This window comes from Haemaphysalis longicornis, unplaced genomic scaffold (assembly GCF_048455015.1).
Source record: "Haemaphysalis longicornis isolate Haplotype H1 unplaced genomic scaffold, Haemaphysalis longicornis Haplotype H1 scaffold_12, whole genome shotgun sequence".
NCBI lineage: Eukaryota > Metazoa > Arthropoda > Arachnida > Ixodida > Ixodidae > Haemaphysalis > Haemaphysalis longicornis.
Window position 1 is genome coordinate 84,533,838 of NW_027526225.1, and position 16,523 is coordinate 84,550,360.

The following is a 16,523-nucleotide window of genomic DNA, read 5'->3' on the forward strand; positions in this document are numbered from 1 at the left end:
TTGCTGAGACGATTGATTGATTGTAGGGTTTAACGCGCCGACGCAACGCAGGCGATGAGGCGCGCCGTAGTGGAGGGCTCCGGATTAATTTTGACCACCTGGGGATCTTTAACGTGCGCCGAAATCTCGTACACACGGGCGTTTTTGCTTTTCGCCTCCATCAGAAAAGCGGCCGCCGCGGCCGGGAATCGAACCCGCGACCTCGTGCTCAGCAGCGGAACGCCTTAGCCACTGAGCCACCGCGGCGGGTTCGTTGCTGAGACGACCATTGCAGCGTGAAAGAAATGACCAGAAAAGCACTTCTCCGGGGGCGTTTTGTTCTTCCTCCGTGAGGACATTCCTCTCGATGTAAGTACGCTACATCTTTTCCTCGCACCGCTTAGAACAAGAAACAGGTCTAGTGATTTTGCTGAAGCAAGGAAGGAGACAAAACTGCATTCACTCTCAAACGAAGGTCGTAGGACTTTAGGAGGAGTTTGGAGGAGATAAAACTACATGGCAGGGGTATTCGGTACACACTGCACGGGTTCTACAAGGTACAAAGGGATGTGTGAGCTTGACATTACATTTGTTTTGGGCGGATACCTCTTTTTTGCTGTTCGTCGAACCCAGTCTGCCTATTTTATCTCTGGGGCCCTATTCTCGACTGTATAAATTCACGGTGAATTCGCCATGTTTTTTTTTGCGCAAGCAAAACTTAACCAATCAGTGAAGTGACGCACGTATAGCTATGACTACACCTAGGTTAGCTTATAAAGATCCCAATCAAGCTATCGAGTATTGCGCATAAAGATATAAAAACACTTGTCATGTATTATAAAGAATGGGAGCTTAGGTTGGCAAGAGAAACACAATTCTTCAGGTTAAAATTGGCGTTAACACCATAAGGCGTCAACTAACGCTGATCCAAAAGCGATCGAAAAGCGAGTGTTGAGTTAAAGAACATCGCGCAATCTTTTTACCGTATCTATTAATTTCTTTCAATTGCTTTTAGTAACACAGTTGAGCTCTCTGCTTCAATGCAATTGCTTTGTTGCCTTATCACCTTTGCGGCCGTCACCCCCGCCACGCTGTCGTCTGCTGCTATGTTACAAGTTACTGGCGTGATCAAACAAAAAGACGGCCGTGACCACCGGTTGTATGCCGCGGTAAGGACAGGGAAACGCTGCGCCTGATAACGGTGGAGCGTACCGATGCCGCCGGTTCACTCACTCGTCAAACTCGAAACCGATGAGCGCAGTAACGAATAAAACAGTCAGGTTTTTTAAATGCAGAGCATTTCTTTAACTCACGATGTCACCCGGCGTTGTCGGCGTGCCTCGGCGTCCGCAACACCGTTCCAGGCGCGCCCTCTCCCCCACTCCTCCTCTCCCGCATCACGCTACCCTCCTCGCTCTCAACAACAGGTCCGCACCCCTCCCCCTACACTATATAAAAAAATAATACTTACCGGCGCCTGGTTTCGATCCCACGACCCTGCGGGCGGAACGCAAGGTACATGGTGCTCTACCCACTGCGCCACAAAGCCGACACAGAATGGAAGGCTACGAACGCGCCGTATATCCTTGACTCATTCAAACTACGTCAAGAAGCTGCTGATACAACGCATTCACTACCTGTGGGCGGAACGCGAGGTACATGGTGCTCTTCCCACTGCGCCACAAAGCCGACACAGAATGAAAGGCTACGAACGCGCCTTATATCCTTGACTCATTCAAACTACGTCAAGAAGCTGCTGATACAACGCATTCACTACCTGTGGGCGGAACGCGAGGTACATGGTGCTCTTCCCACTGCGCCACAAAGCCGACACAGAATGGGAGGCTACGAACGCGCCTTATATCCTTGACTCATTCAAACTACGTCAAGAAGCTGCTGATACAACGCATTCACTACCACCAACTCCCCAAACACTAAACGTTAACGCAATACACCCACCCCCTATGCGACGCATTTACTCGAGTCCCCCTCGCGGGGAGATGGGCCCTTTTTTGTTACTTTTCTCTTGAATTCGATCATGTGACCCTGCAGCTTACTAGGAGGAGTGTGGACAAATACCATGCATTGGGTTCTTCGTAATGGAGAGGCTTGCGCTGCCCTCTTGTGTTACTGTTACGCGAAATAAATCGTTGCTATTTTATTGCCAAGCACAATACCAAAATACGAGACGTTATTTTTATCCTCCGTTATGGCTGACTTGCAAACATTCGAAACTATTATTTCTTTCGTTAGAAAACATGCTCTACACCGCGCGTCACGCGAAACTGCGCCTGCTGCAAATTCACGGGGTTTTCACGGCGCCGAAGGTCGGTGAAATTTTTTGCCCTATTTCGCGGCAAAAGCAGCCGCCATTCGCAAGCTGTTACATATTACCACGTCATTTTTACGCTGAATAAAGTTTCCAATGTGTGACGTATACATCCTATTCAACTGTTTACGCTACGTCACATCTTTTCAGCCAATCACAGAGAGGGCGTGGCCTGCAAGCCATAATGTTGTTGAATGGCAAAAACAGGCCTACAATGTCATGTCCGCTGCATTTATTCTAGTTTTTCATTGCCGGCCAATAATTATGCGCTTTCAGTAAAGAGAAATGAGGCAAACTTCAGAACTGGTGCCAGTAAACGTCATGAAACGTCAAAGTGACAAAATCACACACAACCGCTTTGTCAACAGGAAGCACGGGACCAAAAGTGAAAGCCAATCAGTCAAAGCTTGCGGCGAATTCACAGTTCGCGAAGAATTTACGGCGTCAAAAATAGGGCTCCTGGCTTTGAATATGATTTGTACTCGATATCGGGACCCTACGTTATTTAGCCGGTGGGCCGTCTTTTGCGCATATGGCGTGACCACCCGTTTTTTCTTGCCCGCTCTTTTTGGGGCGGCTTCATTCCTACCATACTTAATCTGTCGATCTAAACAATTTCACGCATAAATAATCACTCCATCTGGAGACCCGGCTGCCTGGAGGCGTCTAACCTGGTCGTAAAAACTTTCTTCCACAACGTGTTGGCTCGACTTTTTTACCGCGGTTACAAGGCTTGACACGGCCATGCCCCTCCGCTACTTTTGAGTGCCCAGATGCGTTATAAAGAAGCGGTCTTACTGGCCTGGGGTTGTATCTCAAACAGGTGTGGTTCTATGCAAACGTTATCCTTTGGTTCAACAACTGTATACCCGCGTCTACGAGAAGCTCTCTAGTGAAATTTTGCCCTATTCCATGTTTTCAAACTTCGCGATGATAGCCTCGACATTTGGTTGTGCTTCATTCTGTCGCATGACCACCAAGTGATCTATATACATCTGACGATGCGGATTACCTTACCAGCGAGCATTCCTTCCAATCTAACATCTACGTTATTTATAGAAATATGTCGCCGAGAGCAGGTGTGACATTGGACCCAAGTTTAACGCCCTAGCTTTTTAGCAGCACTTTGTACAACCACAGCATAAGTTAAAACACCAAAATGACTGGTTTTTCTGAATCGACGTTCATCATGCTATAAAACGAGGAAGCTTCATGTTCGTATGATTTGCAGGCCCTTCTGTGCACATCTGCTCTTTTCATTTTCTTTTGCGCAGTGCCTTCGTTGCGTGCCATCTTATGTGGTCTGCGCGCATGCGCATGTGCACTTTTTCTTGTATCATTTGTTTGTCCTTTCTAATAGACCATTAGTTGCGAGTCAGCTCCCCTTTCGTTCGTCTCGTCCGCTTGCGCGAGTGGAAAGAAACGTTAAGTGGCCAAAGAAATTTTGAATGCGGGGTTGGTCGCGCTACTTATCGTCTCTTCCATTGATACAGAGTAGCACCTCATGGCTGTCAAACGAGGGTATTTAAGCTAGTTGGCAGCCAACCACGCAAATGTTTCCGTTTTGTACCTGCACAGCCCCGATTCCGCTGTGAAAGATGTCACGCATACAGACGCCGTCAGTGTTATTAAGATTTGCTGCAGAAATGAAATCGTCCTGCAATATCTGGCAACACTTCCCCGTCCCTTATTTACGTGTCCTTGTTCCTGCGTCTTTGTGCCTTGTTCACACTTGAAGCTAACTAGATAACCCATTTGTATTCTGACCTCAAAATTAGGTTTTGATTTGATTCGTAAACAGTAGCTTAAATGAAACAATTGTCATGTTTACGTAGTGGCATAATTACAGACGTGCGTGTCAGAGGTATTAAGTTGTGCTTCAACCTCTAGATACCGTATTTTCGCGCGTATAATCCGCACCAAAAACGCGAAAATTTCAGGGGTGAAGTAGAGGTGCGGATTATATGCGAGGTATTTCTTTTGGTGCAGCTTCACCGCAATGCGTGTTGGGCCGTGATGCTCCTACAGCAGTAATAGGGACTAAGCCACTGTTATCCCATTGCTAGTGCTTGTTTTGCACACATAGCTCAAGAATATACCAAACTGAAAAAAAATGTAGCGGCAAGTCATCTAGTTACGTAGTCAGCAAGGTAAGTTCTTTTGCTTAAGCAAATATGTAATGTTGCTTTGGTCCATCCTTTTATGTATAACATAAGCGGGCAATACGCGGGTATATATTTTTTTATTCGTCGGCGAGAAGTGGGGGTGCGGGTTATAAGGGCGAAAATACGGTATGTCGGAAAATGAGTGTTTTGCATAAACGCTTTCGGGATTCTGGTTGGAAGTACAAATGCCTGCTGTGTGCTGCTATAGGAAGCATCCTGTTCGGTTTCCCTAGCGGCGTTAGCGGTGCGAATGCGAAGTGAGTGGTGCTCTGGGGGTGAGCTTGCCTGAGGCGTCTCCGAGCGTGGAGCCGAAGGCCGAGATGACGAAGTCCGCCTTGAGCGTGACTGGCTGCTCCTGGTCCTCGACCCAGCTGCCGTCCTCCTGCTTCTCGGTGCGCAGAAACTGCATGCCTCTGATGCGGCCCTCGTGCACCAGCAGCTGGCGCGGGGACAGGAAGGGCAGGAACTCGCACTTCTCCTCCCTGGCTAGCTCCATCTGGTGGTGGGGAGAGGCGCAAGTTCGAGGCACTCGATGCGCATGCGCATTACCACCCTCGTTTAGCATTCGTGACTACAGCTGCTCAGCGTTCGCGAAGAATGCCCCTAATCAATCGCGTAGGGGCCCTTGTCGTGAGAGGTTGTCGTCATTATACGAGTAGCAATTGCTTATTTTCTCGGGCTTCACGTTACGCCGAGGCGTTGTTGGGCCAAGCGAAGGAGGACACTTGGGTAAGCAGAATACAGATTTTGATTTGATTGACTGTAGGGTTTAACGCGCCGACGCAACGCAGGCGATGAGGCGCGCCGTAGTGGAGGGCTCCGGGTTAATTTTGACCACCTGGGGATCTTTAACGTGCGCCGAAATCTCGTACACATGGGCGTTTTTGCTTTTCGCCTCCGTCAGAAGAGCGGCCGCCGCGGCCGGGAATCGAACCCGCGACCTCGTGCTCAGCAGCGCAACGCCTAAGCAGAATACAGAAACATGGAAGGATGATCGTAGGTAGCGAGAACGGAGAGATCACTCGGTTTGGGCCGCGTCATGAGCCACGTCAGCGGAGCCGCTCGCGCATGCGCTACAAGTCTCGTACCTCAAGTGAACGTCGGCCGGACGAAGTTAACCGGATCTGGGCAGCTTAAACTGGCCAGACGCAGTTAGTGGCGCCGCTCCAGCCGACAGCGTAAGACAGCGCTTTTTTTACAGCGGAGCTGTTATACGCTTGATTCTGACAGAACTGCGTGCGTCGGAAGGGTGTGTGGTGAAAAGTCGCCGAGACAAAACTGATTCTTCCGGCAAGGCCAACTTTCTGGACAATACTGTTTTCCCGAGTTTAATGAGGAGACCTTAAAAAAAATTCACTGAAAATGTTCGCTAGACCAACTGTATCATTGGGCCAAGTTTAAGTTACTTAACGTGATTAGTTTGTAGTGACATTGTAACCGTTACAGAATTTCCTACTATTGTCAAATCAATACATGGCTTTCAACGGAAGAACGTCTGTAAATCTTGTTCTACCGCAGTTATTCCCAAACAGAAAATTACGCCCACCTCCCCTCGCGGGAACCCTGGTGTGATGCGACGCTGAGGGGGGTTCAAGCGCAAGCGGAGAGCAACCGTCGACCGAAAGGCCGCCGGAGAGCGGGGCGCGGCGCGCCCGAAGGAAAGGAGACCGCGCAGAGAGAGAGTACTGCACATTCGCAGCACCGCGCGCAGCGCCGCCCAGCGGCGGAGTGAGAGCGCGTTGGGCCGCACACCCGCAGATGTTGAGTTCGCTCTCACCTGGGCACGCGCCGGCGCCAGTGCGTCTGCCGCGGCTATGACGCAACACAATCCAACACAATCCACTTTAATCCAATCCAATTCAATCCAAATCCAATTCAAGCCAAGCCAAGCCAAGCCAAGCCAATCCAATCCAATCCAATGCCCCTCGCGAGAGAGTGTTCGCTATCGGAGAGAAGAGGGGGTGAGCGGAGGAGAGTGCGGACGCCGACGCCGACGACGACGACGGACGCACGCAGGAAGGACAAGGCCGCCGACAAGAGATGCTGTCAGCGTCGCATCTAATAATATGACAATGAGCCGCTAAGACGACCCCAACATCACGCCAAATTTCCCCTAGTTTTCGTAATTAGTTGTATGTATTGCGGACTCCTCGTATGCCGTCATACATGAGCCTCTGCGGTAGGGAAGCGGACAGTTCAAGTTTGTCCGCTAGAATAGAACTCTAATGCATCCAAGTTTAATTCACTTAATTAACTATGAATCATGCTCAACCACAAATTACAAACAACGTGTCTTGCTTCCCGCACTTTTTGTGTCAAGCCACTTGAAGGCGAAGAAGACCGCGGCATTAATTTGGCGCGTAGCGTCCGGCAGGAACTTCGGCGGCGATAACGAAACTGGGTGGCGTCTTACCCGTAGCCACCTTGTACATTATTTTTTAAAAATCCGCAGAATTTCAGACAATTGTCTACTAATGGGTAGCATTCTTTTTGCCGCCTGCTTTGAGTGGGAGAATTTTTCAGCCAAATATGGCTAAGAGAAGCAAAAGAACTTGGGTCCTTTTATCCTCTTTAAGTTTTCTCTTGTTTCCTGTTGCCAATATATACCTTTAGAGAGATGAAGTGCCTTTACTTCGTTTTTTTTTTTTTTGCTTTAGAAAATGCACGGTGTGCTGCAGAGTTGGCCCGCTTAGGCTATTTTTTATTTCCGTTTCCAATGTTATTTGGCAGAATTTTATCGTTTATTCTTCGGTTTTTAGGGTAATTGTATGTTTCATTTTGTCCGATCATTTTTGTGAAAATTTTAGTTTTTTTATTTTTCTCTTTTTTTTTGTTTTTCAATATTATACCGGTCGGGGTCCAATTATCTGAATTTACGCTATTATAGGGATTAAAGATGAATAAAAGCGTTACATCCACCAAATTTCATTTTTGTGGAAATGCGAGGGGTTATACGGTTCGCCATTTTCGCTACTTTTTATTGATATTTTGAACGTTCTTCTGCTGACTTTTTTCGTTTATTATTGGGTTCTTGGTGGAGGTGTATAAGATCCATGTTTTTTTGTTGTTGTTGTTACATCATTTTTGCGTAAAATTTCTTTTTCTTTCTATTTTTCCTATTTTTGGGGTTTTCAAAATTCTGTTGTCCTACGAATTATCTCTATTTACGCTATTATAATGATTAGGGCTGTAACTTCCGCCAAATTTGCATTTTTTGCAGAAATGCAGGGCGTTACATGGTCCTGACAGTGGGGGTGTTTGACAAAAAATGCTACGCATTAATAGACAGTTACATGGTTCGCGTCGCATTCATCTTGACGCCACATAACATTTGGACTGCGCTCAGCTCTCCGGTCTCGCTCCTTCACAGAGTGAAAGGACACCGAACATTTTCAACGCAAAGCGCACCTTAACTGACCTCTGCAGGGTTTTTGTGTAGGTATTCTTACGGTGGTGCCGTGCCGTCGCCTGTTTGGCCTAACCTCATTTTTCCTTTTGAAGCCGTTTTTCGCTCCTGTTGCAAAAACCATTTCAGCCATAACGGAGTGAACACGGAGTAAACACAGCCAACACATTTCCGACTCACCAATGCCGGTAGCACGGCTCGTGGATGCCGACGTTTAGCGCAAAGCAAATATTGGGCATAGTAATATTCTATGGGGTGCACATATACACACTGTAACAACGTTTTCTGGTAAGGCGGCGGTTCAATCGAAAACACAACAGTGCGCAGCTCACCGTCGGCGTAGTGCTTTTCACAGTGGTATTCCGAAGTGACCTTGGAAGACAGAGCGGGAGTAGGGCATGGCACCCAATGTCAAACAAGAGAGCATGAAGGAAAGTCGTCGGATCTGCTGGGATCACCTTGCTTGATTTATGTTGCTGTCGGTGTGAGCAAGCAAGCTTCCGGCGTTCCTCGTTCAGGGGTAAAACTGGGAACGGTGCCACAGATTGCCATTTTTTCATTTAAATGGGAAAATTTCCCTCAGAGAAGAACTTCACACCCTCCTTCAGTGTGCCGGAAAAAAAGCTTCCGCTTGCTTACCTCCTCCGGAACTGCGCGAATGTTGGTGAATCCTTTGCGGAACACAACAAAGACCCGTCTGGCTCCGCATCGAAGGGCTGACGTGGCGCAGTCGAAAGCCGTGTCTCCGGCACCCAGGACTATAACGCTGCCATACAGACTGGGCAGCGTCTGCTTGCAGCGGCACATTCCTGCACGGCAAATAATCATGTCAAGTGCGCATTGATTACTTCAGCTGTGTTTCTATACGGCGCTGATGTTTTGCGTTGCTGGCAAATCAGGAGCCTACGTAGCGCCGCGTACGAAGTGCGACACGAAGTTTTTCTTTCGCACGGATATAGAAGTTTTGAAATGAAAGAGAAAAACTACTCCCCATGTGAAGCCCGAAGCCGGCACCGTCGTATTACGCGTCCGATGCTTTACCAACTCGGCGACTGGGAAGGGTGTATACTGCTCCCCTCACTTCCTGGTGCCCACGTGAGAACGGGAATGTATCCTGCGCTTGGGTGTGGTAGCCGTGCTGGCGACAGGGGGCACGCGCTGATATGCCGTCGTATTTCAGTTTTCGCGTAATCCCCACGCACGGAGCAAGAAAATATAGGCGGGGAAACGGCCCATTGGGGCAAGCGCGGGTGAGCGATTAGATATTGTCACAATGAAAACCAAGGCGGACTACAAAGCTTAATAGCTGCGACGGCAAAAGAGATTGTAGCGGCACCCGATGGACGAATGATAGCGGCAGCAATACACCGTGGATGAACAGTGAAATGCCTTCGCGGTGGCCCCGCAGTTTCTTCACCCGCGGCAGATGCCGCTAGCTTAACATGTGACGAGCGCTTGTGACATTACCTGGCCGCGCTAGGAAGCCTCGTTTCACCTCCTATCTTATTCTTGGTCCGTGCCCGCACGGTATCCCCCACCGCGAGATTGCACTGTGCGGGAAAGGCGATTGCCTACATACTCGGCATATTTTTCTCAAATCAGATTGGACTGCTCAACTAGTAACATTCACCCCCCCCCCCCCCCCCCCCCCCGCTTCCCCTTTGGCAGTGCGTGCTCCCGATGCTCTCAGAGGTGGCGGGAATAAAGCTGCTCTTGCGGTTGAGTCGTGAATAATCACCCAAATTCGTCAGTGCCTGAAATAGGATTTCATGCGCACAACATGAACAATGTCGGGGCAGAGGTTGCGATGGTGTGAGGAGTTGAGTTCATCGGCGAGAACCTCGTAGGTTACGTCGGTAACATGGTGCAACTCTCTGAACGGTCCGAAGTGGCGCTTGAGGGGCCACAGAGCTTCCGGGGTAAAACGGGAGTGCATATACAAATTCTCCATTTTTGAAAACGGCAGGCTTGTGGCGGGGGTTGTAAAGGTCTGCCGATCATGCTGCAAGAATTCCTTGAACTCTTGGCCGGGGGACTGAATCAACGGACGCATGGATGGACCAAAATTTTCGCGTTTAAGTAGCCCAAAAAAGACTATCGTTTTCAAAAGATTCCACTCACCAGGTTTGCTGGCCTTCGAAACAAGCGGCAAGAACGTCTTGGATGTGTAGAACCCATGACTGGAGTCGAGGCCTTCAAAAATGGGTATAAGCTTCGGGTCGGGCAGACCTGGTAAGAATGAAAACATTCATTAATGATGTTCAGCTGACCGGGTCACAACGAAAGAGGGAACAAGAGTGTTCTACCCACCTATACCGAGGAAGACCGCATCGTACTTCTCCTTGAGAGACGCAAGTGTGAAGTCCCGGCCCAATGCCTTGTTGAATTCAACCTGAAGAGAAAAATCGCACAAATTGTGTTTGAGGGGTTCCCTTAAGCGTCAGCTTGCCGCTGACGCTGTTCGAGCGACTTGCCTTGACGCCTAAGTCTTTCACAAGGTCCAGCTCAAACGAGACGACGTCAAACGGGAGCCGATACTGTGGAATCTCTGCCGAGCTGGAAAGAGGTTAATCGACCATATTTAGGGGAAATCCCCAAGGTGGAGTAAGTTCCAGTGAAGGAAAGTTTGACACCCACTTTATTGCAGCCGTACGACTACAAAGGAAAGCTGTACAGCTTTCTCGGTTCAACTTCGCAGTTGAAGAAAAATCAGTCCTGGCCCAGGATTGGAACCCGGGACCAGCGCTTAACCCCTTCGAATCCTGGACCAGGACGAATTTTTCTTCCAGTGCGAAGGTTATAAGGAAGCTGTACAGCTTTCCTTTGTAGCTGTACGGCTGCGTTGAGGTGGATGGCAAACTTTCCTTCACTTGAAAGAGGTTGTTCTTTGTGTAAGCACTGCGTCTTCAAACTTGTAACAGCACCACGGCCATGGGTAGTGAAACTGCCTGCTTTGGCAACATTCATTAAGATACAGCGCGGTGAATGGGGTTCCCGCAATTAGAATATACCCAGGTTAGTCAACCAAAAGTGGTGGAACTTTCAAGCAGCACTGGTCCTGGTGCGTAACGTGAGCAATGCTTGCAACCTATAACCAGCCGCAGTAGAGGTACAGATGCTTACCTGAGACCGCCAAAGAAGGCTTGCTTCTCGAAGATGACAATGTCGGAGTACCCCAGCCGGGCCAGAAAAGTGGCGCAGCTCATGCTGGCTGGACCACAGCCCACCAGGGCGATCTTGGCCCCGTAGCTGGCAGGGAGCTCGTGGGGCGGGGGAAGGTTGATCGGCCGTATCTGCGGCACCCGCATCTGCTTGAAGACCTGCCCGAAAGGGAAAGAACACAGCGCCAGCTGAAGAGTCTTCGCCACTGTGACACCACGTGTTCTCTCGACCTTGGCTAGACGAGTGTAGCGAGCGACTGCTGGGCTAAATCGCGCAGTCTACACATGGCGCATGTAAAAAGTGGCGTAACCAATTTTTTCTCCGAATTCTCACTCAGTGACTCCTCGGAATCTTATATCAATATGCATTATGAGCAAAATACGTTGCCGAGAGACTGGTTTTGCATCCACCGAACAATCAAAGAGTATCGAACGAAAGGCATCAGATAAAAAAATGGAGTAAAAATTTGTTTCAAAGTATATTGAAAGAAACTCTTCCGGCTACCCTGTTTCATCTACACGTCTTCCAACTACCCTGTTACTGTACACGTCTGCGACCTCCTAACTGAAAACAGTGTGGTGAGAAGGCTGGCCAACGAAGTTGTGAGTGATGCGGGGGACCAGAAACAACGCAAGCCGAGCGCAGAGGGCAATAGAAGAAGGCGCTAACGCCCAAAGCTTCCGCGTCCATACTCCTTGCAGTCGGCCTCCGCATTCTCCCTCGCGTTCTTCATTTCGGTCACTGGAATATCATCGTTCGGTGAAAGTGCGGCGCAAACTCGCACTGTTTTCAGTCACGCGCAATGCATCAAGAGTATGCCCCTAAACTCGTCACGTGATGTCCATGCATTTGCAAAATGTCCGTGCATTTGCTTCACGTGATGTCCGTGAAGCAAAAAGTAATGCACAGGAGGGCCGTTCGTTGCCTGCACCGGCTGCAGCCCAGAGCAGCATCTGTGTGTGTGCCCAATGGCGCGTACATTAAAGCCCCATGTTTTCGGGTGAACGCGAGGACACAAAACATTGCAAAAAACAGAATAAAAGGGTGCACCGTGAACCCCCTGTGACAGGCGTTACTCGGTGAAAGCCACCGGCCACAGGTTAAAACCCGGCGTGCCCGAGAGACGCTGCGGGAGGAGTGTGCAGCACTCGTATGCATGCATGCGGGTCCTTACGTCGGTGGCGAACTGCTGCAGGCCACCAATGTTGATGGGTCCTTCTTCCGACGCGTACAGGTTGCAGCCTCCGACGCAGAGGTCGCTCGTGGGGCACACCATCCCGCAGGTCAGGCCCAGCGGGTTGTCTGACAGGATGGCCTTGGCAGCGCCGTAGTAATTCTGCGTGTGCCCCCAAGTGCGGAAGGAATCCCCGGACCTTTACACCATCTGCTAGTCCAGGTTCCTATGCGCCATGGCAAAACCCAAGCGTGCTTCACTGCACCTTCACACGCGGGTGAGCGGCCAAGCTCACCCGCCAAGTCAACACAACGAAGGCCGCATTCCTGATACGCGCCAAATAGAATGACCGAAGATAGCAACAGCGTGGAGCAAAATTACACGTTTCAGCCTTCACGCCATAGCGGACCAAATTAAAGCACACTTTTACAGTAGGGCGCTCGGTCGCATACGCCGGAGGCACCGGAGAAGGGTTACATTAGAGAGTTTTAGCAGTCCGGCTGTTCCATCGTTTACGTAGTCACCGTGTTGACCGGGACCCGACTGCGCTTGCGCGCACGGTTAAGGGCGAGGAGGCGCACCCCACCATGACGAATGCACGGGCATGACGAGTCCAGTCAGACAGTTTCGGGCCCATTTCCTCCCCCTTCCCCCACCCCAAGAACCTCAAAGCAAAGCAATGCAAAGGGAGTGCCAGCCCGCGGAACTAATCCACCCTACCACGACGAATGCGCAAGTGCCCAGACGGGCCCCGGTAAACACGGTAACCACGTACAACACGGAGCATACGTACTGCTAAAACTAGAGAATTTTAGCAGCCCGTCTGTTCCATCGTTTACGTAGTTACCGTGTTGACCGGGACCCGCCTGCGCCTGCGCGCACGGGAAGAACGAGGAGTAAGGGCGAGGAGGCGCACACCTCCTTGACGAATGCGCGAACGTGCCGAAGGCCGGCCCGTGGAACCAATCCCCCTACCGCGACGAATGTACAAGTGTCCAGACGGGTCCTGGTCAACACGGTAACTACGTACACGACGGACTGCTAAAACTCTCTACTCTCTATTAACCACGCACCGAGGAAAGGGCAAATGAGGTAGCAAAGCTGCAGAAGAGGGCAAGATCACATGACTCGCCCTCTCGTTATATATAACAGCGCTATATGAATGCAGCCTTCGTGGTTAATAAATAAAACCAAGACGTAATATCAATGAAATATTCGTTAGCTGGCTTTGCCGATTCGGATAAACGTCGCCAAGTTCGGCCACCGATTCGTCTTTAAAGATTCCCATTTAGCTATCCGTCTGCAGCCGCCATAAGCAATATGAGAAGGTTTCACATGTCCCTTTCGCAATTTCGCGCATGACACAACTGTCTCACGCACAGACTGTCAGCGGTACGTCGCTCTCTTGTTGTACAGAGCGAGCTGTTTGAGTAAATTTGAAAGGTTCTGGCGTATAGCTAGCACATAAAATCAACGGCGCACTCGTTTCGGGTCCAAAGTTACCATCCGTATGTTTTATTTTTGTAAAAAATTGCCGCATATCTGCTCATTTCATTGCGAATGTCGCTGAAGGACGATCGTCTTCTGCCGTTCCTGCCGCGGAACGCCTCTCGTCTCTCCCCCACCCACCCATCATGCTCTGCTCCTTTTGCTTCGCTCCTTACACGATGACCACGGTGGAGGTTTTCGAAGTAGCTTGGAGCGAAGCAAGAGAAGGCACTGACTTTCTTGTAAATATACATGCAGTCTAGTCCACTTATAGCAATATCCAAGTGCCAAGGAAATCGCATCGTTATAACCGATAATTGTTATAAGCGGTTGCTAAATAAAATAACGGAACAGAGCTCAAAACATTTTATTCGCTTGCCATCGAGGTAGTAGCGCTGCTAATGTGCGGAAAAGAAGCCACAGTTGATCACCTTTGTTTGCCGCGTGGGGAGCTAGCGCAAATCTTTTCCAAGAGTATCTATAGGTGCTTCACCTAGCTTAGGTAAATGTCCTTGGCGGAAACAAGGTCTCCGAGGGACTGTGTCACGCATTGGGCCTCCTACGAAGCCACTACCTGAGTAGGCTGCGCAACCGCGTCATTAAAGTCGTCACTGTTGCACTTTTGGTGCACAATATAACCGGATTCAATCGTTATATCCCATATCGTTCCACTGGAGCATTGTAATAAGCGGTTTATTTTACCATAGAAAGAATACAAAAGTTGCCGGTGCCATAGCTGTTCATCGTTATATCCGATATATTGTTATAAACGGTATCGTTATAAGTGGACTCGACTGTATCACAAATATAAAGGAAATAACGTCGGGATATATTCCCAAAACGGTCGTTTGTTTGTAAACGCAAGTGGTGAACCATTCCAGGCCACAAGAAACAGCCTGCAGAGCTTTTGGCATGTGCGGGTGTAATCACCGGTGCCTATATTTTTTTGTTCACTGTGCAAGCATTAGGAGGGTCCACTACAAACAATATGTGAACGCACTCATAAGCCCAGCGCAGTATTGCATACCGACCCAGTAGCACGTATACCCGAACAGGTACATTTTATAACATTTTACACAACGACAAATGAACGTAACCATTTCGTTCAGTCTCAATGCCAATCATTCAGTGATTATCTCATTCGATCGATTGATCAATTCGATCGTTCGTAGGGTTTAACGCGCCGACGCAGCGCAGGCGACGAGGCCGCCGTAGTAGAGGGCTCCGGATTAATTTTGACCACCTGGGGATCTTTAACGTGCGCCGAAATCTCGTACACACGGGCGTTTTTGCTTTTCGCCTCCATTAGAAAAGCGGCCCCCGCGGCTGGGAATCGAACCCGCGACCTCGCGCTTAGTAGCACAACGCCTGATTATATAATTCCATCAATGCGCAAAAAGGCGCGTTTAAGGTCACCATAAGGCGCCGCTCTATGATGCAGTGCAAAACAACCCCAGGAAAATCCAGAAAACCTGACGTCCCTTTCTAGAAGAAAGATGGCTGAAACGCGAAGCTTTCTTTGATACGAATACGGAGTCCACAATGCGATTAGTCTAAGTCCAAATCTATAACGCTCACCTAAGCGAATGTGATATTCCTCCTAACCATCCATTCCGTTTGTTTGTTGATACTTTGTTTTTGCCGCCCGGCTGCCCCGGGCTGCGTTACGTGTTATCCGTGGACAAGTGAAGCGCGTGTTGTATTCTTTATTTTTTTATGCCACACGTGTTATCCGCCTTGATGGGGAGAGTGTTTCGAACTATCGCCACTAGCCTAGGATAATCTTCTTTGATATACAGTGTTCTCGATGTAATTCCACGGTTCGGCAAACATTCGCGCCGAAAGATAAACACCAGCAGAGCGGATGCCGCGGTATTCGATTCGCCGACACTCGCCTGCGCACGTCATTATGTTGACTGCTGCTTCGCCGCCGGTGTATTCTTTGAGTCGTTAGGGGAGCACAAGTTCGCTCCAATAAACTTGTTTTTCCGTCAAGAAAAGTGCGTCGTATTTGGCTACGTGGCAGTATATATGCTACGATTTTCCATCTACTTGTTTCGTGATTGTGTCATCTGAACGTGCTGATCCGGTTAGCGCAACGTTGCCATTGATTTGGACTTTGTCTGATCCGATTGTGGACTTTGCATATCTGTCGGAGAAACATTCGCGTATCACCATAACCACCATCATCATCATGTTTCCTTTGTGGAAACCCACTGTGCGAACATGGCTTTCCTGCAGTGCATTTGTATCGGAGAAAGCTTCGCGTTTGATTATAATCATCATCATAATCCTCGTCACCATGTTCCCTTTGTGTGAAACGCACTGTTTAGCGTTGGCTTCGCGGCAGTGCGTTTTTGCGTAACATCACCGTCGCTTCGCTTCAAATGTTGTGCTAAGTCTGACACACAAGAACGGGCCCCTATCAGATAAAAGCATGCTTTTTTTCTCAAAGTTTCAACTGGTATTGCGTATGAAGCATTGGTCCAGCGCGTACCTTTGTTGCAATGCTGCTGATGAATGCTTTGATGTCGAGCTGCGTGGGGCAGCTTTTCTGGCATGGTGCGTCGGCACATTTGAGGCACCTGAAACAAGTGATATACGTCATTCAAGAGCAATTGGAGAAAGTACGCCCGCCAGGACGAACGAAAATTTACAGCCACACACCCCCCTCCCCCCCCCCCCCCCCCATTCTTTTTTTTCTTAAAAGAACTTAAACGAAACTGAAATGTAATCCTTTTCGCTTCTGAGCAAAACCATAATGTCGACTTAAGGGCTTTCGGTCTGGTCGGATGACTGCAAGGCCAAATGCCAGTGCAC

The 16,523-nt window shown here is 49.3% G+C and overlaps 1 protein-coding gene across 1 annotated transcript in view; it reads right to left on the bottom strand.

Annotated features, from left to right (window-relative positions):
• The window catches only part of Su(r) (dihydropyrimidine dehydrogenase su(r)), a 61,859-nt gene that overhangs the window by 18,036 nt on the left and 27,300 nt on the right, over positions 1 to 16,523 (bottom strand). Inside the window, exons 4-11 of the mRNA XM_077693627.1 lie at positions 16,201 to 16,288; positions 12,216 to 12,377; positions 11,003 to 11,199; positions 10,354 to 10,435; positions 10,190 to 10,271; positions 10,001 to 10,108; positions 8,519 to 8,688; positions 4,759 to 4,969 (exon numbers count right to left, since the gene is read on the bottom strand). Coding sequence (XP_077549753.1) covers positions 4,759 to 4,969; positions 8,519 to 8,688; positions 10,001 to 10,108; positions 10,190 to 10,271; positions 10,354 to 10,435; positions 11,003 to 11,199; positions 12,216 to 12,377; positions 16,201 to 16,288 — 1,100 coding nt within the window. The remainder of the gene's footprint in view (positions 1 to 4,758; positions 4,970 to 8,518; positions 8,689 to 10,000; positions 10,109 to 10,189; positions 10,272 to 10,353; positions 10,436 to 11,002; positions 11,200 to 12,215; positions 12,378 to 16,200; positions 16,289 to 16,523) is intronic.